This window comes from Schistocerca americana, chromosome 3 (genome assembly GCF_021461395.2).
Source record: "Schistocerca americana isolate TAMUIC-IGC-003095 chromosome 3, iqSchAmer2.1, whole genome shotgun sequence".
In the NCBI taxonomy this organism is placed as follows: domain Eukaryota; kingdom Metazoa; phylum Arthropoda; class Insecta; order Orthoptera; family Acrididae; genus Schistocerca; species Schistocerca americana.
In genome coordinates this window covers 543,819,709-543,840,090 of record NC_060121.1, presented here as the reverse complement: position 1 = coordinate 543,840,090, position 20,382 = coordinate 543,819,709, and the positions used below count along the sequence as shown (strand labels likewise).

Here is a 20,382-nt window from a genome sequence, read left to right as displayed (position 1 = left end):
ATGGCGGGGACGCCCACCTTGGAGTGTCCGGTGATGGTGTGGATGGCGGCAGCGTCCGGGGGCGAGTACGTGGGCACGTCCAGCAGCCGCAGGAAGACGGCGCCGGCGCGGGACCGCATCGCCATAGGCGTCGGCGGCGTCGGCGGTGACGTCGGTGACCCCGGCGACGTCGTCGGCGTCGGCGTCGTCGAGTTGCTGAGCTCCTCCTCTGCAAGGAACAGCACGCGATCAAGTTCAGGTCACCTAAAGCGACAGCAGCATTTCCCGCTGCCTACAGGATACATCAGAAATTATATCACAGTTTTTGCAATACGAGAAATTCAGAACATTTTTCCGATCCGAGGATTTGTGAGGCCTGTACGACGAACACATCCATAACAACTTCATTCAGTCAGCCATGCTACAGATGCAATCAGTATTTCTGCCACTTCGCGAACACTGTTAGTGTTTTCCTCATCCCTGTCTCTTGCTGTTTCTTTTCCCCTCTTCTCACCTATTAACCTCATCCTGCCACTTCCTGCTCTTCTCCAGTCCAGTGAGTTTTTCCACATTGCGTTCCTTTTACAGTGTTGCTATATATTTCTGTCAAATGTCATTAATCACATTCGACAGACATGTAACGAGTAAATTGCTTAATACAGTATTAATTAAACTGACATTCCTGAAATGCCATACCTATATTAGTAATTATTACTGTTATTGTGATTACTGTATTTGTATACAGGGTCAATCATTTTGTCTTGAAACTCTACCATTGATCCGTGTTTGCATAAAAACAATAACATAAGGTTATGGGCACGCCTTGATGAAAAACACTTTTCCTTTATTTATTTTCCTTCCCAAATTAGCTTCAGTGACATATCACCATCACCAGTGGGTTTTTGTTTATTCTAAAACATGTAAAACGAGTATTCTTATAAACATTTATTACATATGTACCGTTTGGTTTTAAATATTATATTCTGTGAATGGTTTTACAATACCTTATTTAATTAAAGTCACATCATGGTCTCTACGTTTGTTGCTGTTATTTTCTACATGTTCTGTTACCATTTCTCCGGCGTTCAGCATGTCGTCTGCGACCGCACGAACTAATACAGATGAGCGTTACTCTATTGGGGAATGCCGTAGTACCGAGCGAGGTGGCGCAGTGGTTAGACACTGGACTCGCATTCGGAAGGACGACGGTTCAATCCCGCGTCCTGCCATCCTGATTTAGGTTTTCCGTGATTTCCCTAAATCACTCCAGGCAAATGCCGGGATGGTTCCTCCGAAAGGGCACGGCCGACTTCCTTCCCCATCCTTCCCTAATCCGATGAGACCGATGACCAAGCTGTCTGGTCTTCCCCAAACCAACCAACCAACCAATGCCGTAGTGATGTGGATACAGTTTTAGTGTACATTAGACTGCTACGTGTGGTAGTGGTAAGGTCTTATGGGATCAAACTGCTAAGGTCATCGGTCCCCAAGCTTACACACCACTTAATCTAACTTAAACAAACTTACGCTAAGGACAACACACACACCCATGTCCGAGGGAGGACTCGGACCTCTGACGGCGAGAGCCGCGCTAACTGTGACAAGGCGCTCGAGTCCGCGCGGCTGCCAAGCGCGGTATTCCATGTTTCCTTCAGTTTACATTGTGAAGTGTGTTTGTCGACATACGGTGCTGATGTTACTTTTAGCTCTTCTATCCTGTTCCGTGTTTCATGTAGGAGACAGATTATGTCGCCGTAAACACACTCCACTTCGCAATAACACACTCTTTACGGCTTTAACAAACAGAACTGACCCAGAAGACCTACCCACCCACCCACCCGCACCCACCCACCCACACACACACACACACACACACACACACACACACACACACACACAGACAATCACTCTCCCAACACACAAAGAAACATAAGCAAGGAACAGCGGTCGTCAGAACTACCGCTATTATTTTCAAACACTTCAAAACATCTTCGTGACACATGCGAACAGCAAGATGACATAGTGTTTTAAACAATGGCTAAGTTGTAAGAGTTACGTTTTTCTATGTGTAAAACAACCTGCAAGCCGACTAACAAACGTGAATACATGAAAAATTAAGTAGCTGTTAATGCACACCAAAATTGTATCCACGACACTACGACAATTCCCAATAGTATAATGCTCACACATATAAGTTCACTCTACCATATTTTTTAGTAACGTCCGTTCATACAGTAGCAGATGACACGCTTCATGCCGAAGAACCAGCACCAAAACGCAGAAAATATGCCTGAAATAGCGATAACAGTCGTAGAAACAATGCTGCAACGTCCACTGTTCAAAGTGCCGTCAATGTGAACAAGAGGTGACCGAGACGTGTAACCAGTGGCACCCCTTACCACCATGTCGGGTGATACGCCAGTATGGCGAAGACGAATACACGCTTCCAATGGGCGTTCACCGCGATGTCGCCAAACACGGATGCGACCATCATGATGTTGTAACCAGAACCTGGATTCATCCGATAAAATGACGTTTTGCCATTCGTGCACCCAGGTCCGTCGTTGAGTACACCATCGCAGGCGCTCCTGTCTTTGATGCAGCGTCAAGGGTAACCGCAGCCATGGTCTCCGAGCTGATAGTCCATGCTGCTGCAAACGTCGTCGAACTGTTCGTGCAGATGGTTGTTGTCTTGCAAACGTCCCCATCTGTTGACTCAGAGCTCGAGACGTGGCTGCACGATCCGTTACAGCCATCCGAATAAAATGCCTGTCATCCCGACTGCTAGTGATACGAGGCCGTTGTGATTCAGCACGGCGTTCCGTATTACGCTCCTGAGCCCACCGATTCCATATTCTGCTGACAGTCATTGCATCTCGACCAACGCGAACAGTAATGTCGCGATACGATAAACCGCAATCGCGATAGGCTACAGTCCGACCTTTACCAAAGTCGGAAACATGATGGTACGCATTTTTCCTCCTTACACGAGGCATCACAACAACGTTTCACCAGGCAACGCCGGTCAGCTGCTATTTGTGTATGAGAAATCGATTGGAAACTTTCCTCACGTCAGCACGTTGTAGGTGTCGCCACCGGCGCCAACCCTGTGTGAATGCTCTGAAAAGCTAATCATTTGCATATCACAGCATCTTCTTCCTGTCGGTTAAGTCTCGCGTCTGTAGCACGTCATCTTCGTGGTGTAGCAGTTTTAATGGTCAGTAGTGTATATGATTGTAATGCATTTATAATTACTTCCTGTTGTTACATTAGGTACTTTTGGATGTGCTTAATGCTGCTGCTTAAAATACGAATTTTTTGACTGAGCAATCACACTCATTTAAATAATGTTTTGTGGACTTTATGTACAAAGACTCTCTTTCACTTTACACGAATTTGACTTGAAAAAAAAATTAGTAATAGTCCTCAATTATCGCAGACTCATTTAGGGGATTTATTTCCTTAATTAACAAATTGTACATCGGAACTGATATGGGCTCACGTTTCTTTCAGTCGTTACCCTCTTTCTCTCTACGGTGTTTTCCCTCATACACTTAGCGACAATACTGGGTTTTCACAATTTACGTGGTTCACAGCAGTGAACTACCTAGCGTGTATTAAGCTGCTGCACATAAATACTCCCGAATTTCAAACAGGCGTCCACATTATGACCGCGCTATAATCATAGACGAAATATTTTCGTTGATTCTTACGTTCGTTGGTGCCAAAGTAGTGTTTTGTGTGTGTGTGTGTGTGTGTGTGTGTGTGTGTGTGTGTGTACTGAAACGGAATTTCGCTGGCCTTATTTCAAACATTTGTTTTTTTTTTCTTCTTTAATAAATGTAATCTCCTAACTGAAATTGGTACATTTCTGTATATATATATTCGGTTGTGTATGTGCTATGGCCAGAGAGATTAATGGTGTAAAATCACAGGAAGGGACAATGAAAGGAAATGGAAGGAGGGAGGAAAAAAGATGGTTGGTGTCAGATTTTCTGAACATCCAATGTGTGAAGGTGAGCGTCAGAACATTCCAGGGACTACTAGTTAGTGAAACAGGTGTATTACGGTAAAGTAAAGAACATGTGATTTTAAATGATTGAAGTTTTTCAGAATCAGCAGAGGATTCATGAGCACAGTGAAGATGGCGTGAGAGCTACAACTGAAGAAAGAATGTGGCTTTTTGCTTAATTACGGTGGGGAATGATTGATTAAAATAAAAAATAATACTTTAGTGAAGACGCAACACATCTAATTGCGCTTTGTGTCTTTTCTGTTTAATAAAGAATAGCGCCCCTATGGTTATGTGATGGTTTTTTTTTATCTCCGATTGATCGCGAAACGGAAAGTGAAAATCACGAGGTAGGCGAGAGTTCTTTGCATACAACGTGGGGCATCAAAAAACTTTGACAGCAAAAATCAACCAAATGAACAGTCTCACTTGTATGTAGCAAGAAGAGACATATATTTTTAACGCTTCCTTCCATTGCGTAGAAGAAAACAAAGGTAGAAGCAAAGTCAAGTTGAATTTAAATAGTTGATGTACTTATTTGACTGTACTGGAGCGCTGGTGTAGACACACATATTTCTCATATTGGGCAATGGACATTTAGGGGAGGGTATTAAACCAGAAGTAAATTAAAAAATTATTTGAATAAAAAAGAATTTTTAGTATACCATGGTTTTAAAACGAATTAAAAGAATATATCATTTATCTCCTACAGATAGTACCAAATATTAAAATTTCATTATTATTTAAATACTTATATTTATATCACTATTGACTCTGTGAAATTTTTCAGAGTGTTTGAAATATTTTAAAGAGATTACAGCAGAAACATGTGCTAAGTGCAGGTTTATTTCATATTCTTCTCACCTGACGGCCACCATTATATTGATTCCTCCTACATATATCTCGCAAAAAGGCTCAACGTAAAAATGAGAGAGATTCGATCCCACGCCGAAGCTTACTGGCAATCGTTCTTCCCGCGAATCATACGCGATTGGAGCAGCAAAAGTGGGAATGACAGAGGTACACAAAGTAGCCTCCACGACACACCACACAAGAAAGCGAGTTAATAATTTATTGTTATCCAGCTTTGAGTTCTGCTGAAAGTTTTAAGTCTCACACGCTCATTGGGATTAGTCGGGGGTAAACGAAGTACATTTCGCCACACTCCAGGCAAGAAAGCGAGCTAATATTGCATTGTCATCCAATTCTGAGCTATTTTTAAAATTTCAGGTGTCTAGCTCATCGGGAAGTTCGTTTAAAATCACATGCAGAATTTTTACTGAGCAGACAGACAAACAAGAAAGCGACCTGTTGAAAACTTGGTGAAACAGGTATTCTTCGCCAGCAGCCATCTGGCTATTTTGGGAGGTTCCGCTTGGTAGTCAGGTGAGTGCCACAACTTGAGCTCACATCCAGAATATTCTCAACTAAGAAACCTCGCTGTCGCGCTGGGATATCTGGCTGAGAAAAATAATGGTTGTTCTGCAACAGCCCACCCATCTTGGCGCGATAAAGAAAGAAATTCGTGAAAAAAGTTATAAAACTTATAATCATATTAATAATTGCATGGTATGTTGTACTAGTCAGTAGTACCTTAAAAGACAGCACACTTAGGCACTAGCAAGGAATTCGTCTACAGTGTGCAATACTACTAGTTGGCAGCCAATATCACGGTTTTTTCGGTTTACAGGAATCCAAGATTTGTCTAAGCATGAATTTCATATGTGATTTGTGAATGTAATGTTGTCGTTGAAATAAAGTTTGGGAGCAGGAGGGCATTTTAGTAAGGACGTAAAATAAAGTAAAGAGTGTTGACCAGCAGAAAAGTGTTCCAACCGGAGCACAGAACAAGCGAATACGCTCCTGTTTAAAAGACTGAAAAGTTCGGTACCCTCTGCCTTATCCTAGCTTCCTCAGCACCTGTAAAAAATTCCCAAAAATTCTGGCATACCAACATGTTCGCGCTGTTTTTAACATCAAATTCACCTCTTACTCCCACGAGTTCCCATAACTCTAACTCGCTCACACCCAATAGTCCATCGCCGTGTAAGTCTCTCATATCCACACACTACCACTTGCCCATTCTCACTCACTCATTCAGCCCAACTCATTATCATTATCTCTTGGAGTCTCTCTAATAGTCACTGTCTCCTGTCTCACAGCCAAAGTCTCCTTCGTACTGTCCCACTGCTACTGTCTCCTCTCGCTGCCACTGTCTGCCTTTTGCTCTCACTTACTACTACTATCTCATTCCTTACCACTGCTGCTGTCTCTCCTCACTACATCTCCCTTCCTCGTTGTAATTGTCATACAGTCTGTTCATCATTATAACTGGCTCTCAATCACTTCCACTTTCCCCTTTATTCCTGTCCGACTGTTTCCTTCAGTCTTTTCCTAGCGCTGTTCTGTCATAATTAACTATGTTCCATTGCCACTGTGTCCCTCTCTTTCTCTCGCATTGCCATTGCGTCCGTCGCTCTTTCTATACCACAACCAATTGCTATGTACTATCTTCCAGTATTTATTACTTCACCGTCTCTTTCCCACTGCCTCAGTCTCCTTTTCTCTCACCATATAAAAGCTGAATATGTTCTCATGACATTATTGGGATAATTTTTAAAGGTGATGAGGAAAGTAGAACGGAGCAGCTATTATTTTTCAGTTAGTTTATCAGATAGGAGCGTATTTGCATATCTTGTGCCCCAGTGGGAGCATTTTTCCGCTGGTTCCCTTCTTTTTCCTGCTGCAGAAGATCGTGTCATTCACATGAAAAGAACTTAACGGGTTAGTAAAATTTTGACAGTTTAATTTTTTGCACAGATATTTTGCTTGTACCTCAGTACTAGAACATGGAGCTCCCAGAGCTCTTCTGATGTTACCGGAGACACTCTGCAGCATATTTCTCCGTGCTATGTTACTCAGATTTTACATGCGCGTTTTGCTTGTAAAGTAGGGTAACTTTGAATATTTATATCTCGGAAACGGACAAAAGTATCAACACAATTTTCTAGGTTTTTCTTTGGAACATATCGTAACAATTTCAGCCATTTGATGTGCATAGCCATCATGGAATCCGTGGCTTGGTTTAGCTACCGAAATACCAAATTTCTGGAGTGTTTCTAGGTAACGAATAAAGATTTTCGAAAACTGAGAGGTGGAACTTCTAGATAAATGCCTAGAGATTATTACGTTAAAATTTGAGCAATTTTCTGCGATTAGTTATTTAGATATCCGGCGGCGAAAAAATGGTGAAAAAGACTTTTTCAGGTTTTCTCAGGAGCCGCCCAGTATATGGTGCCTCCATAAGCCCGTTAAGGCGCACCGTAAACCACATCTAATACAAAAAGAACCAACCTATTTGCTCTATTTGCCTTGGCTGGAGGAAGTGTGTAGTATTCAAACTTTGACACTACACTGTAAGACATTAACACTACGCCGATCCATCGGTTGGACATACAAATGGTTCCTAGCCCAAGGGCTATCCAAAACATCTGACTATCTTTTATCACAAATAGAACCCGAGGCATGAGCACCGGAAAAATCACGTTTTTATGCGCAGCGTTTTGGTAGCGCATATAGTTACACTGTGCTTGAGTGCGTGCGTACGCTTGTGTGTGTGTGTGCGTGTGTTTGTTTGTTTCACAAAGATGTGTGATCGATGTGTTGGCACATATGTTCCGTGCTTGCCCGTCATCGGCGAGGTGTCCCCTCGGCCCTCTCGTATATCACGATCCCTCCATTAACCTTTAGCCGCGTCCGCTGGATCTGATTGAAGCGTCTCACGCAAACAGCTATTCCCTGAATAATAGCGCCGTTACTCAAAGCAGTGTGTGGGTACGTGCACACGCACGTGTGTGCACGTAACACGGCCACGTTGCCGCTCCATTGGCCTGTATTGCAGTCCCGATCCCCAAGCGATTCTGCACAACTCCATCACTGTTGCACGGTGTGTGGCAAGAGCGAGCTACAACTGCTGAATAAGGATTGCACTCTTGTATTTGTTTGGCAAAACAACCTCTACAGTTGGGTAAACCTTTGTTGCGCGCTGCAGGAGGCGGGAAACTGGTATCCCTCTTGTGAATACAAATGACGTAACATCTTTCTGCAAGCTCTGAAGCGTACTTGAAATACAGAGTGTAAACCCAGGATTGTGTACAGAATCCATCTTCCATGTATAAAACATCTTCAAACTTCTGACTACAAATGAGTTAGTCTGTTAAATACACACTAAGACAAGAAAAGACACACAACGAAGGAAAGACCCGGAAGGGACGGAAATCTGTAGATATGATGTACATGAACAGATCAACAAATAATTACAATTCAAGAAAAATTGGATGATTTATTCAATAAAAAGACCGTAAAGCGAGCAAGTCAATAGCGCGTTATGCCCTTTATGCAAGCCGTTATTCGGGTTGGCATTGTTTGGTAGAGTTGTTGGATGTCCTCCTGAGGGTTATCGTGCTAAATTCTGTCTAACCGATCCCTTTGATCGACAAAATACCTCGATGGTTGGAGCTCCTTGCCCATAATGCTCCAAACTTTCTCATTTGGGGAGAGATTTGGGGACCTTGCTGGTCAAGGTAGGGTTTGGTAAGCACAAAGACAAGCAGTAGAAACCCACGTCATGTGCGGGCGGACATTATCTTGCTGAAATCTAAGAACACGATGTCTTGCCATGAAAGGCAACAAAACAGCGCGTAGAATATCGTCGACGTACCTCTGTGCCAAAAGGGTGCCGCGAGTGATTACCAAAGGAGTTCTTCTATGAAAAGAAATGACATACCTGACACGTACTCCTGGCTGTCGGGGCCATGTGGTGGGTGACAATAAGGTTGGTATCCCACCGCTGTCTGTGACTTCTCAGCCGGCCGAAGTGGCCGTGCGGTTAAAGGCGCTGCAGTCTGGAGCCGCAAGACCGCTACGGTCGCAGGTTCGAATCCTGCCTCGGGTATGGATGTTTGTGATGTCCTTAGGTTAGTTAGGTTTAACTAGTTCTAAGTTCTAGGGGACTAATAACCTCAGCAGTTGAGTCCCATAGTGCTCAGAGCCATTTGAACCATTTTTTTTGGTGACTTCTCAAGACATATTATTGGCATGCAATCGCACTGACTGGAGTAGTATTGTCTTCAGCGATCAGTCCCGCTTCGAAATGACCAGCAATGACCAGCGACTCTGAATTTTAAGCAAGCCTGTATCTTTCTTTCCTACTCGGTGAAATCCATGAGAGATTCTTCCTTTAACTATGCTGCACAAGTACATATAGATAGTAGCCCGCCCGCCTAGCCGCGCGAGCTAACGCACTGCTTCCCGAGAGGGAAGGCGTGCCGGTCCCCGGCACGAACCTTCCCGGTGGATTAGTGTCGACGTTCGGTGTGCCAACCAGCCTGTGGATGGTTTTTAGGCGGTTTTCCATCTGCCTCGACGAATGCGGGCTGGCTCCCCTTATTCTGACTCAGTTACACTATGTCGGCGTTTGCTGCGCAAACACTGTCTCTACGTACGCGTACACCATAATTACTCTACCACGCAAACATTTGGGGTTACACTTGTCTGGTGTGAGACGTTCCCGGTGGGGTCCACTGGGGGCCGAACCGCACAATTATTCTGGTTTCGGCATGGGGCAGCGGTGAGGTGGGTGGACTGCTGTGGCCTGTTGTGCGGTTGTGAACCACTGAGGGCTATGGCGGGACGAAGCGTTTCCGTTGTTTCTACGTCCCGGTTCAGTACACAGTACACATACACATGGAAAGTGGGACCCAGAAATTTCCAGTTCAGCAGCTGTTGTCAGCAGTGGGACGCATTCTTGTTGCTGAGATACCGCTGGTCCTTTGCAATGAAAAGAAGGCTGAAGTCGGGCAGTCGGCCTGCGTCAACAAGTAATCAGCTGGGTGAAAATTCGTCTAGGGATGGGTCAGGAAACGAGCGGAATATCTGACCAAAATGAGTACCCATCTTTTCGCTGAGTTGGCGGCGTCGCTCCTGGTTGGGAAGTTGGAGCTGACGGGTGGTGCGTGATACCTGGCCTGCGTTCCTACAGCTTGCCGGTGGAGGTGGTGGGGTGGAATGAGGAGGGGGGGGGGGGGGGGGGAGCGAGGCTGTGGAGGCGGCTGGACTGGCGCGTCGGTACTCGCGCCGAATTGCCAATCAGGATGAAGTGGTCCGCGGATCGATTTCACTTGCCACCCGCGGGCGGTGGCTGCGGCGGCGGTCAGCCCTCGACGCCTCTTGCGAATGCTGGCGGCAGCGCCGCGTTCTGGGCGGCCTCGGCTGCCCGTGTTTTCACTGATAAGCGGGCAGGCCAGTGAGAGTTCCGACCCGAGGTGCGCTCTGAAATCCAAGCAGGACCGCCTTCCCTCTAGTGAGGAGCCTCCTCCACACGGCGAAGGCCTGTGCCGGCTTAAAAGTTCGCCAAGCGCGCTGTGACATCAGGCGTTTTCCCAGAGAGGGATCTCTGAGCTTCTCGGGTGAGGCTACCTGCTACCTACAAGTAGTCGGCAAAGTTCATAGCGATTCCTCGTCGGTTCTCTGGTAAGCATGAGCGTCAAGTACAAGTAACTCACGTCATACGTGTAACTGTGGAAACAGGGTCCTACCCTCAGCAAATACAATTTTTCTTCTGCAACACCCATACATCGTTCGGTGAAGTTTCATTACCGTCATTGGCTTCCTTTCATTGTCTGTCACATAACAGGTAATATTACGCATAATACACACTTTTTTTAAAAATTGTGTTATTTTTACACGTAACATTATTAATAAAATACGTAGTATGTTAAAAATGTGTCACATATTACTACAGGAGGTAACACTGGTCGAAACTAGAAGAAAAGTTTGTTTGCATGGCCATCACAACAAGGACAAACAAAATGAAAAGTGGGAAGAAAAATGTTCGAAACATGCTAATGTTTCGCAAATAGTGCGACTTCCATATGATCAGATGAGAGGAAACACCGATGCTAACAAAAAAACGTGTAGAACTATCCCATTGATGACACCTTGAAAGTGAAAAAATGCGAAAAGTCTCTGAGAGAATAAAATACAGTGGAGCAAGAGAAGGCGTTCTTTATTTACAAAACAAATACAGAAGAAAAGTTCTTATTATGATGTGTGCGAAAACCAGTACATGTTGAGATCTGGGTCAACATGTCCTTCGTTCCTCTCCGATTATACGTAAAAGTAGGCAATACAGGCGAGAATGCGTCCTTATACACCCTTCAACTCTTCCTCGCAGTGAATCACGAACTCTTCCAAACGCACCTGGCCCCATACGGATTGCGTCACTTGCGTTGGTCACACTGTTCTGTAACTTCTGCACACTGTTCCGTAACCCTGCGTCTGGGCATTCACTAATGACTTTAAATGTTGCCACAACCACATGTCCAACGGATTCAGGTCCGACGAACTGGTACACCATCATACAGAAGTTCCACGACAAAAAGATTGCCCATGAAACATTGCACTCAGGTTCTGTCGCACGATGCATAGAAAATGGAGTGGTGCCCCATCTGTATAAACAACAGCCGTCGTTCTTCTGCAAGGGTTACGTTCTTCAATACTGTTGGTGGTTCATCGAGTAAAAATCGGTGATACACAGCACACGTTAATTTGTCTGGTAAAACTGTTTATCCGTATCCGAAAATTCCTGCCCTTACAATGTTCTCAGAGATAGTTCGGGACCTCGGTTGTTCAGTACAGAATGTCAAATCTAACACCTTTCAGGCGTCTAAATTTCCAAATTGTTATTTTATTGGGCTACGAATTTAGGCCATATATTACGCCATCTTCAGGCCCCCTTACCAACGTGTAGGAAGATTTCAACCTCCGTTCCAGCCAAAATAGAGGCCAGCATTCAAAGACTGGTAGTGTAGATTTTTGAGGCGGCGATCACTTCAAACACCACCTGCCGACTCAGAACGGAGGTTCGAATCGTCCATCAAGGGGCCTGAAGATGGCGTAATATATCGCCGAAACTGGGAGCCCAATTAAACGATAATATGGAAATTTACACGGCTGGAAGGTGTTTGATTTCAATCAGTGGTGACAGCAGAATGTAAGTTAACTGCAGTGCTGTCATGTAACATCAATAAAGTGGGAAATCAATAGTCGTTTAACACCAAACATTTTGGTAAGTATATGTTACACATTGTTGAGAAATTCTTTTTTGGTGCAGATGACGAATTTGACTAAAATATCAGTTGTACTGCAAATGACAGACAGCTGCCAAAACACCAATACGTGACATTAAAGTACAGTTTTTTAATAATGCCAGAAACCCAAATACCTTGAACCTCAACGTGTACACACTATAATGCCAAATTCTTTACCTGTTATTCGAAAGAAAACGAAATGTATCCATTAACCACGAAGAAACTTCACCGAATCATATATGGGTGTTAAACAAGAAAATAGAGTTTGGTAAAGCCAGAACCACATCTCCATAATTATGCAGGGTGGTCAGAAATAGTCTGAAAAGCTTGTAGGCGTGTTGTAGGGTAGGTTACGCTCGCGCCAGGTTAGTGTCAGTTGTTCTCAAAACGTAGACGACTGCGCACGAGACTGCTCAGCCTTTGGCTCGGGTTCGATACTTACTACCATCTCCTGTCTAATTTTTGTATCGCTCTCTTGTTTGGTTTTAGGAAACCAAATGAAAAACACGTTTGGCGGGCCATTAGAATTTGCGCGCACCAGGGCGTGATTGGTTCACTACAACGGTAATCAACTAGGAAACGGTGCAACGTATCGAATTTTTTTTTAACATTTATTTCTCAGCACAACCTAGCCTGTGGTACCTTTACAACCTTTTCAGACTCTTTCTGACGATCCTGTGTATTTGAAGCCAAACACGCGCAAAAAGGGAACTTCAGTCAAAGATGCATTACTTCACACAGTTGTGAATTTTGTGGTGGAGATCAACATCACAAAAAAAGACTGTACCGACAAACTCCGAGCGTTTGTAGGGAAGGAAATGTGGGATAGGAACTCATATCCCGCGCCGGCCCTAGATCGAATCCGCCTGGCGGTTAACGACGAGGGCCGGTGTGCTGGGCAGCCTGGATGTGGATTTTAGGCGGTTTTACACTTCCCACTAGGTGAATACTGGGCTGGTCCCCACGTTCCGCTTCAGTTACACGGCTCGCAGAAATCTAAACACATTCGCTCTGTTCTATGGATTACACTAGACGCTGACAGTTGGGGTACACTAACTCCTTCCCGGTGGGTATGGGGTGGCGACAGGAAGGGCATCCGGCTGCCCCTTAACATTAACATGCCACATCTGATTAAACCAGCAAACCTCGCAAGTCGGGATAAATCCTTAGAATGAGAGAGATTGTAAGTTATGAAGCCACATTTACACAGATTGGAGTCCATAACACACTAAGTAACTATCAATGGCTGCACAAATACTAGCATGCGACAATGGAAATAAAACTTTAAGTTGGCGTCTTTGTCAGTGTGTGGTGCAATATGGTCTGTTGTGCGATTGATAAGTCCATTTGGTTCGAAGAAACAAATGACAGAAGACGGTTAAATTTTTTTACCTATAAAACTAGTCGTTGATTCGCTGGCCACTCAAAAATCAATGTAGTCTCAGCTCGATGATGAAGTCGAGTGGTCAACGGCCTAGTGCAAGAATTTTGCCGATTTATTCCTGTTCCCCGGCTTGCATTACAAGTACAGCTGTCCTATATAGGTGCTTGTGATGAGTGTATTTGTAGTGTTGTGTTTGTGTAGCTGCTGATGATGAGGGCAGGAGAGGGGAGGTCGCTTATGGCATTGTGGGGTGAGATTTGAAATTTCAACCGGGACACTGGCACAAAGCCATCAGTTACCACCTCTTCTCATCATCCCGACCAAATTTGTTTCACCAGCACGATTCCGTACGAAGCCACTGGTCAGGGAACAGTGCCACATTCGGATGCTCGGCAGGGTCACTTCATCCCCTCGAAGCGACCGCTACAAGCTACGCGACGGAGAGGTATGCTTGGCCCAGAGAAGCCTATTGTCCGTCACTGCCATCCACTCTTTCTCCCATGGTTTCATGACTCTCTGACTGAACAGCGAAATGACAGTCTGAAGGAGAATGGGGCATTGTGTCACGTCATTGGCGTCTCTTGCTTCTTGTGCATTTTCACAGATTCTCAAGTGCTCTGGTACCCAGTAGAATGATACATGTTTCCCTTGCTGCTGAAGAACAAAATGTCCTGAATTTTTGTATAATTTTCTCCGCTGGCTTGTATGGACATGAGATATTTTATACAGGTAGCAGATAGAAAGAGTGCAATGGAAGGCAGTGAGGTAGGTAATGGAAGCTACAAGAGGACAAGTAGTGCCACAGAAATGACAAGTAAACTAAAAAGAAATAGCATTACACAAAGAAGTAAAAGTGCCATTTTTGAGGGAATTTACCAAACCTGTCTGAGTGAGAACGCGTGGGAAGATATAGGACGTAGAATAGTCTCAGATGATGTGCACAAAGGAAAGAAATCCCTAATTCATTGTGTTAAATCCCGGAATAGCAATGAGGGTAAATATTCTGTGCTGATACAGGAGTAAACGATTGGAATTATTTTTCCAGGATATATACTAAGTCTTTTCCAGAAAGAATCACCATATTTAATACCTGGTTCTCAAACGGCAAAATGCCCGAGAATATGGAAATCAGCATAAGTGTCAATTTAGTAATAAGGAATAAAATTTACTTATAAAGTTAGGCTATTGTTACGTTCATCCCCATCACAACAGACGTATCTATAAGTTAATAAAAATTAATGCGTAAGTGAAAATGGTGTAAATAAAATGATCTGTCGCGTTGATGGCAAGACTGCCCTCATAAAGGTACGCAGAGATGTGCTAACACAAGCGACACTAATTTTCTGCTGAGAGCAGAAAATTGAAATGAATTTTATGATGGACTTTCTGAAAGTTGGGTGAAACACGCTTATAATTGATTATGAACTTATAAAAATAGTTGCGGGAAGCTTAAATGTGTACTGCAAAAATTTACATACTTGAAACTTCACAAACGAATTGTAATCAATAGCTTATAAGTAGACAGCCATGAATTAAAAGGTAGTTTTGAGCATGATAGCGCTTTACAAAGCAGGATCCCGTTGGAGGTGGTACACCGTTGCATTCCTCCGAGCTTTGAACTGATCCAGCCAGTTGCGAAGGCACCTGCAGTTTAACGCGAATTTCGAGACATGGTGCAACTCGGCATGCTTCACATCATCAAACATTATCAGAGGTGGAGGAAGCGATAAGCGACAGATAAAAACCCCAGGATTGCTGGGGATCGAATCCAGTCCTTGGATTTATTGTTTGCCACTTCACCACTGATCCACAGAGCCAAATAAAAAAAAAGACTAATAGAACTACGAGGGCAGTTCAATAAGTAATGCAACACATTTTTTTTCTGAAACAGGGGTTGTTTTATTCAGCATTGAAATACACCAGGTTATTCCCCAATCTTTTAGCTACACAACACTATTTTTCAACGTAATCTCCATTCAATGCTACGGCCTTACGCCACCTTGAAATGAGGGCCTGTATGCCTGCACGGTACCATTCCACTGGTCGATGTCGGACCCAACGTCGTACTGCATCGATAACTTCTTCATCACCCGCGTAGTGCCTCCCACGGATTGCGTCCTTCATTGGGCCAAACATAAGGAAATCCGACGGTGCGAGATCGGGGCTGTAGGGTGCATGAAGAAGAACAGTCCACTGAAGTTTTGTGAGCTCCTCTCGGGTGCGAAGACTTGTGTGAGGTCTTGCGTTGTCATGAAGAAGGAGAAGTTCGTTCAGATTTTTGTGCCTATGAACACGCTGAAGTCGTTTCTTCAATTTCTGAAGAGTAGCACAATACACTTCAGAGTTGATCGTTTGACCATGGGGAAGGACATCGAACAGAATAACCCCTTCAGCGTCCCAGAAGACTGTAACCATGACTTTACCGGCTGGGGGTATGGCTTTAAACTTTTTCTTGGTAGGGGAGTGGGTGTGGCGCCACTCCATTGATTGCCGTTTTGTTTCAGGTTCGAAGTGATGAACCCATGTTTCATCGCCTGTAACAATCTTTGACAAGAAATTGTCACCCTCAGCCACATGACGAGCAAGCAATTCCGCACAGATGGTTCTCCTTTGCTCTTTATGGTGTTCGGTTAGACAACGAGGGACCCAGCGGGAACAAACCTTTGAATATCCCAACTGGTGAACAATTGTGACAGCACTACCAACAGAGATGTCAAGTTGAGCACTGAGTTGTTTGATGGTGATCCGTCGATCATCTCGAACGAGTGTGTTCGCACGCTCCGCCATTGCAGGAGTCACAGCTGTGCACGGCAGGCCCGCACGCGGGAGATCAGACAGTCTTGCTTGACCTTGCGGCGATGATGACACACGCTTTGCCCAACGACTCACCGTGCTTTTGTCCACTGCCAGATCACCTTAGACATTCTGCAAGCGCCTATGAATATCTGAGATGCCCTGGTATTCCGCCAAAAGAAACTCGATCACTGCCCGTTGTTTGCAACGCACATCCGTTACACACGCCATTTTAACAGCTCCGTACAGCGCTGCCACCTGTCGGAAGTCAATGAAACTATACGAGTCGAAGCGGGAATGTTTGAAAATATTCCACAAGAAATTTCCGGTTTTTTGAACCAAAATTGGCCGAGAAAAAAAATGTGTTGCATTACTTATTGAACTGCCCTCGTAGTTCTCATACCGAGGCCGTTTGATACAGAGCAAGTGTCTACACGAACTTCATTTCGAATGGCCATTTGTGCTATATCCCCTAATACTCTTCTTTCATCGCGGTACGCCTTTATAACAAGAATAAGAGCGAATACATCGAACAAGCGCCGAACTCTGATGTGACGGTAGTACATTGTCCCCAGGTTGTGCCTAATGGAAACTAACGAAGCTGCCTAATACATTTTTGTGCTACTACTGGTAAAATTTAAATTATACTAATTACCAACCCTTTAATGCTGGTGATAGTGACACGATTTGGCCTCACGCGGTTCGGTATAGACCTCGCAAATCATCTCCGCTATACACGGAATTAACGAACCATGAACGGATGCGCGACATAAGACTGAACGCGACAAAAGAAGTACGTGTTTCCCATTCTTATCTTGGATCCAGACTTAGAACTGGCCTGGCTGTTTTAAACTGTAAATTTTTGCTTGTAATATAGAGTAAATTTCATGTAACAAAGGTCAGTAAATGTTACTACATCTGCTCGTACAGTATGCAAAGGTACATCCAGCTGTTCTCAACATTTAAAAATGTATTTCCATATTACGTGATCGAAGGGCACCATTTTCTTCATTTTACAAGTGTGTCATTACGCTACTTAACGATCTATCGTAGCTACGATTGATCATTTACGTAAAGGTTTATTTATAATATTTTACTCAAAATAAACAATCAGAAAATGAACAAGTAAAAAGAAGAAAAAGGGCTGAAATTTTGGCTGGGTTACATTTCATAATCATACTTCGACAATAACAAGGCATCGTAGGCCTTCTAATATTTGAAGATCTCCATAAAGTAATGTGACTTTCTCAGATAAATGCCTTAGACAGAGATCAAAATAATAATAATACAGGCGGTATTTTATTACATGCTTAGTGAACTGGTAAGTAATAATACAGGCGGTATTTTATTATATGGTTGGCAAACTGGTAGATCTGTAATTCAAATCGTGATCGAGCAAGATAAAACACCGGCACGAAGCAAACGTAGTCACAGTTGTTACGCTAACAGATCTAAGGCACATTCTGCGTCATCATTTTATTTCCTACACGGTTGAACAACTATTTACAGAAGAAAGTGAGGACTAGTAGAAACCGATCATTGAGAAGATCAGCTTGACTGCCGGAGAAATGTAAGAACACGCCATTCAACGCTCACCCTACGACTTATTTTAGAAGACAGGTCTAAGAGAGGCAAATTTACGTTTATAGCGTTTGTAGATTAAGAAAAAGCTTTTGTCACTGTTGACTGGAGCAAATGCTTTAAAATTCTACAGCACGAGGCGAAAAGTAAATGGAGCGGAAGGCTATCTACAACTATCCAGAAACCAGACTGCATTTGTAAGACGCTAAGGGAATTAAAGAGCAGGTGGGAGACAAGTTTGTGGCCTATCCCCAATATTATTCAATCTGTACGCTGACAAAGCAGTAAAGGGAACGGAGGAAAAATCTGGAAACGGAATTAAAGTTCAGGGAAAAGAGATGATATTTTGATTCTGCTGGAGACAGCAGAACATTCGGATGAGCAGTTGAACGAAGTGGATAGTGTCTTAAAAATTGGTTAAAAAATGGCTCTGAGCACTATGGGACTCAACTTCTGACGTCATTAGTCCCCTAGAACTTAGAACTAGTTAAACCTAACCAACCTAAGGACATCACACACATCCATGCCCGAGGCAGGATTCGAACCTGCGACCGTAGCGGTCTCGCGGTTCCAGACTGCAGCGCCTAGAACCGCACGACCACTTCCGCAGGCATTGGTTAAAAGATGAATATCAACAAAGTTAAAACAAGAATAACTGAATATAGTCGAATTAAATAAGCTGATGTTTACAGCATTAGCATAGGTAATCGATGAGTTGTGCTATTTGGGATCTGCCGGAGTGGCCGTGCGGCTCTAGGCGCAACAGTCTGGAACCGAGCGACCACTACGGTCGCAGGTTCGAATCCTGCCTCGGGCATGGATGGGTGTGATGTCCCTAGGTAAGTTAGGTTAACATAGTTCTAAGTGACTGATGACCTCAGAAGTTAAGTCACATAGTGCTCAGAGGCTTCTTTTTTTTTTCCATAAAAGAGAGGATATATAAAGCAGACTGGAAACAGCAGGGAAAATGTTTTTTAAGTGTTAGCAAGTGTTTTTTGGAGGGTTGTAAGCAGTCTACGCCTGTACGGAATTGAAACGTAGACGATAAGCAGTTCGGATGATAAGAAAAGACGAGATTTTGAAGCGTGGTATAACAGAATAATGCTCAAGATTAGACTGGTAATGGAGTTATTAATGAGAAGGTACTGAATCGAACCGGGGAGAAAAGGTGCTATATCTATGGTACCACTTGACTAAAAGAAAGGATCAGTGTATGAGACACATTCTAAGGCATCAAGGAATCATCAGATTTGCTAATGGACGGAAACATATGTGGTAAAATTGTGAAGATATACGGTGGCTTGACTACAATAGAATCAAATGATCGTGTGCTATTGATGGCCGACAGTTCCCACCTGGGAAGTTTGGCCTCCGAGATGGAACTTTTTTCAACTGATGCCACATTAGGCGACTTGCGTATCGATGATGATGAAATGATGGCGAACACAACACGACACCCAGTCCCGGAGCGGAGAAAATCTCCGGCCAGGCCGAGAATCGAACCCGGGCCCGTTGCATGGCAGTCAGACGTGCTGCCCAGTTTGTTTCTTTCTTTTCGTTTTCTTTGTTGTGTTTGGTGGAGGAGGATGTCACATGACACCCCTTCAAGTTCATCGTTGACCCCTTCACTCAGTTTATTTTATTTACTTTGATGCTACGAACCTACGCACGGTCTAATTCCGTAACGGAAGAATCTTATCCAACACGGAATTGTGTAGTCCTCTCTATCGAAATTTTTCTTGGACGTATCTTATCAGTTCCCAAACGTAAGAACTGTCACTGCAGAAAGACTATCTCCGAGCGAGCTATTCAGAGCTCTTTACCTGAACATTTATATTACGCTCAGACAACCGGAGTCGCCGAGTAGTAGTAGACTGTCTCTACCGAGCTGCGTATCTCATTATATTTTTTCAGAACAGATTTACATTGTCATTTAATGGTGCTCTATATTATTCAGCAAACACAGTCAACAGCATTTACAGATCCTATAAAATTTCCAGTCATTAAAGTAAAGTTAATTATAAAATTCACTTTCATGTAACTGCGAGATTACAGTCTGATAAGTAAGATCATGGTTCGCTTAATCAGTAGAAAAATGTATTTTAAAACAAACCAATACATATACATACACCATTTATGAACAAAAGAATAATGCAGTTGCTATTACTAATAAGTCCAGTCACCCGCAGCGTCGACAATTTCTTGGCATCTCCGAAGCATGCTTGAAACCAAGTTGCCCACGTATTCACGTCGAAGAGACCTCCAAATGCACAGAATTAGCGCTGACAGCTGTTTCGAAGTGAATCTATTTTTCCTTGCAACATCTTCTTGATATAAGACCATACACTTTCAAAAGGGTTAGGGTCAGACGGCTGTGAGGGCCAATGCAGTACCCGCACACCTTTCTTCTTTTTCCAGGCACAGCAAAGACTGCCGCGATGCTTCCTATCATTGTTCTCTTGCAGTTTCCAGTCTTTATTTTT

General features: G+C 43.8%; 1 protein-coding gene across 1 annotated transcript in view; it reads right to left on the bottom strand.

The window, feature by feature from the left end:
* Positions 1-20,382, bottom strand: part of LOC124606215 — a 238,268-nt gene that overhangs the window by 16,996 nt on the left and 200,890 nt on the right. Inside the window, exon 3 of the mRNA XM_047138188.1 lies at positions 18-208. Within this exon, the coding sequence (XP_046994144.1) occupies positions 18-208 (191 nt within the window). The remainder of the gene's footprint in view (positions 1-17; positions 209-20,382) is intronic.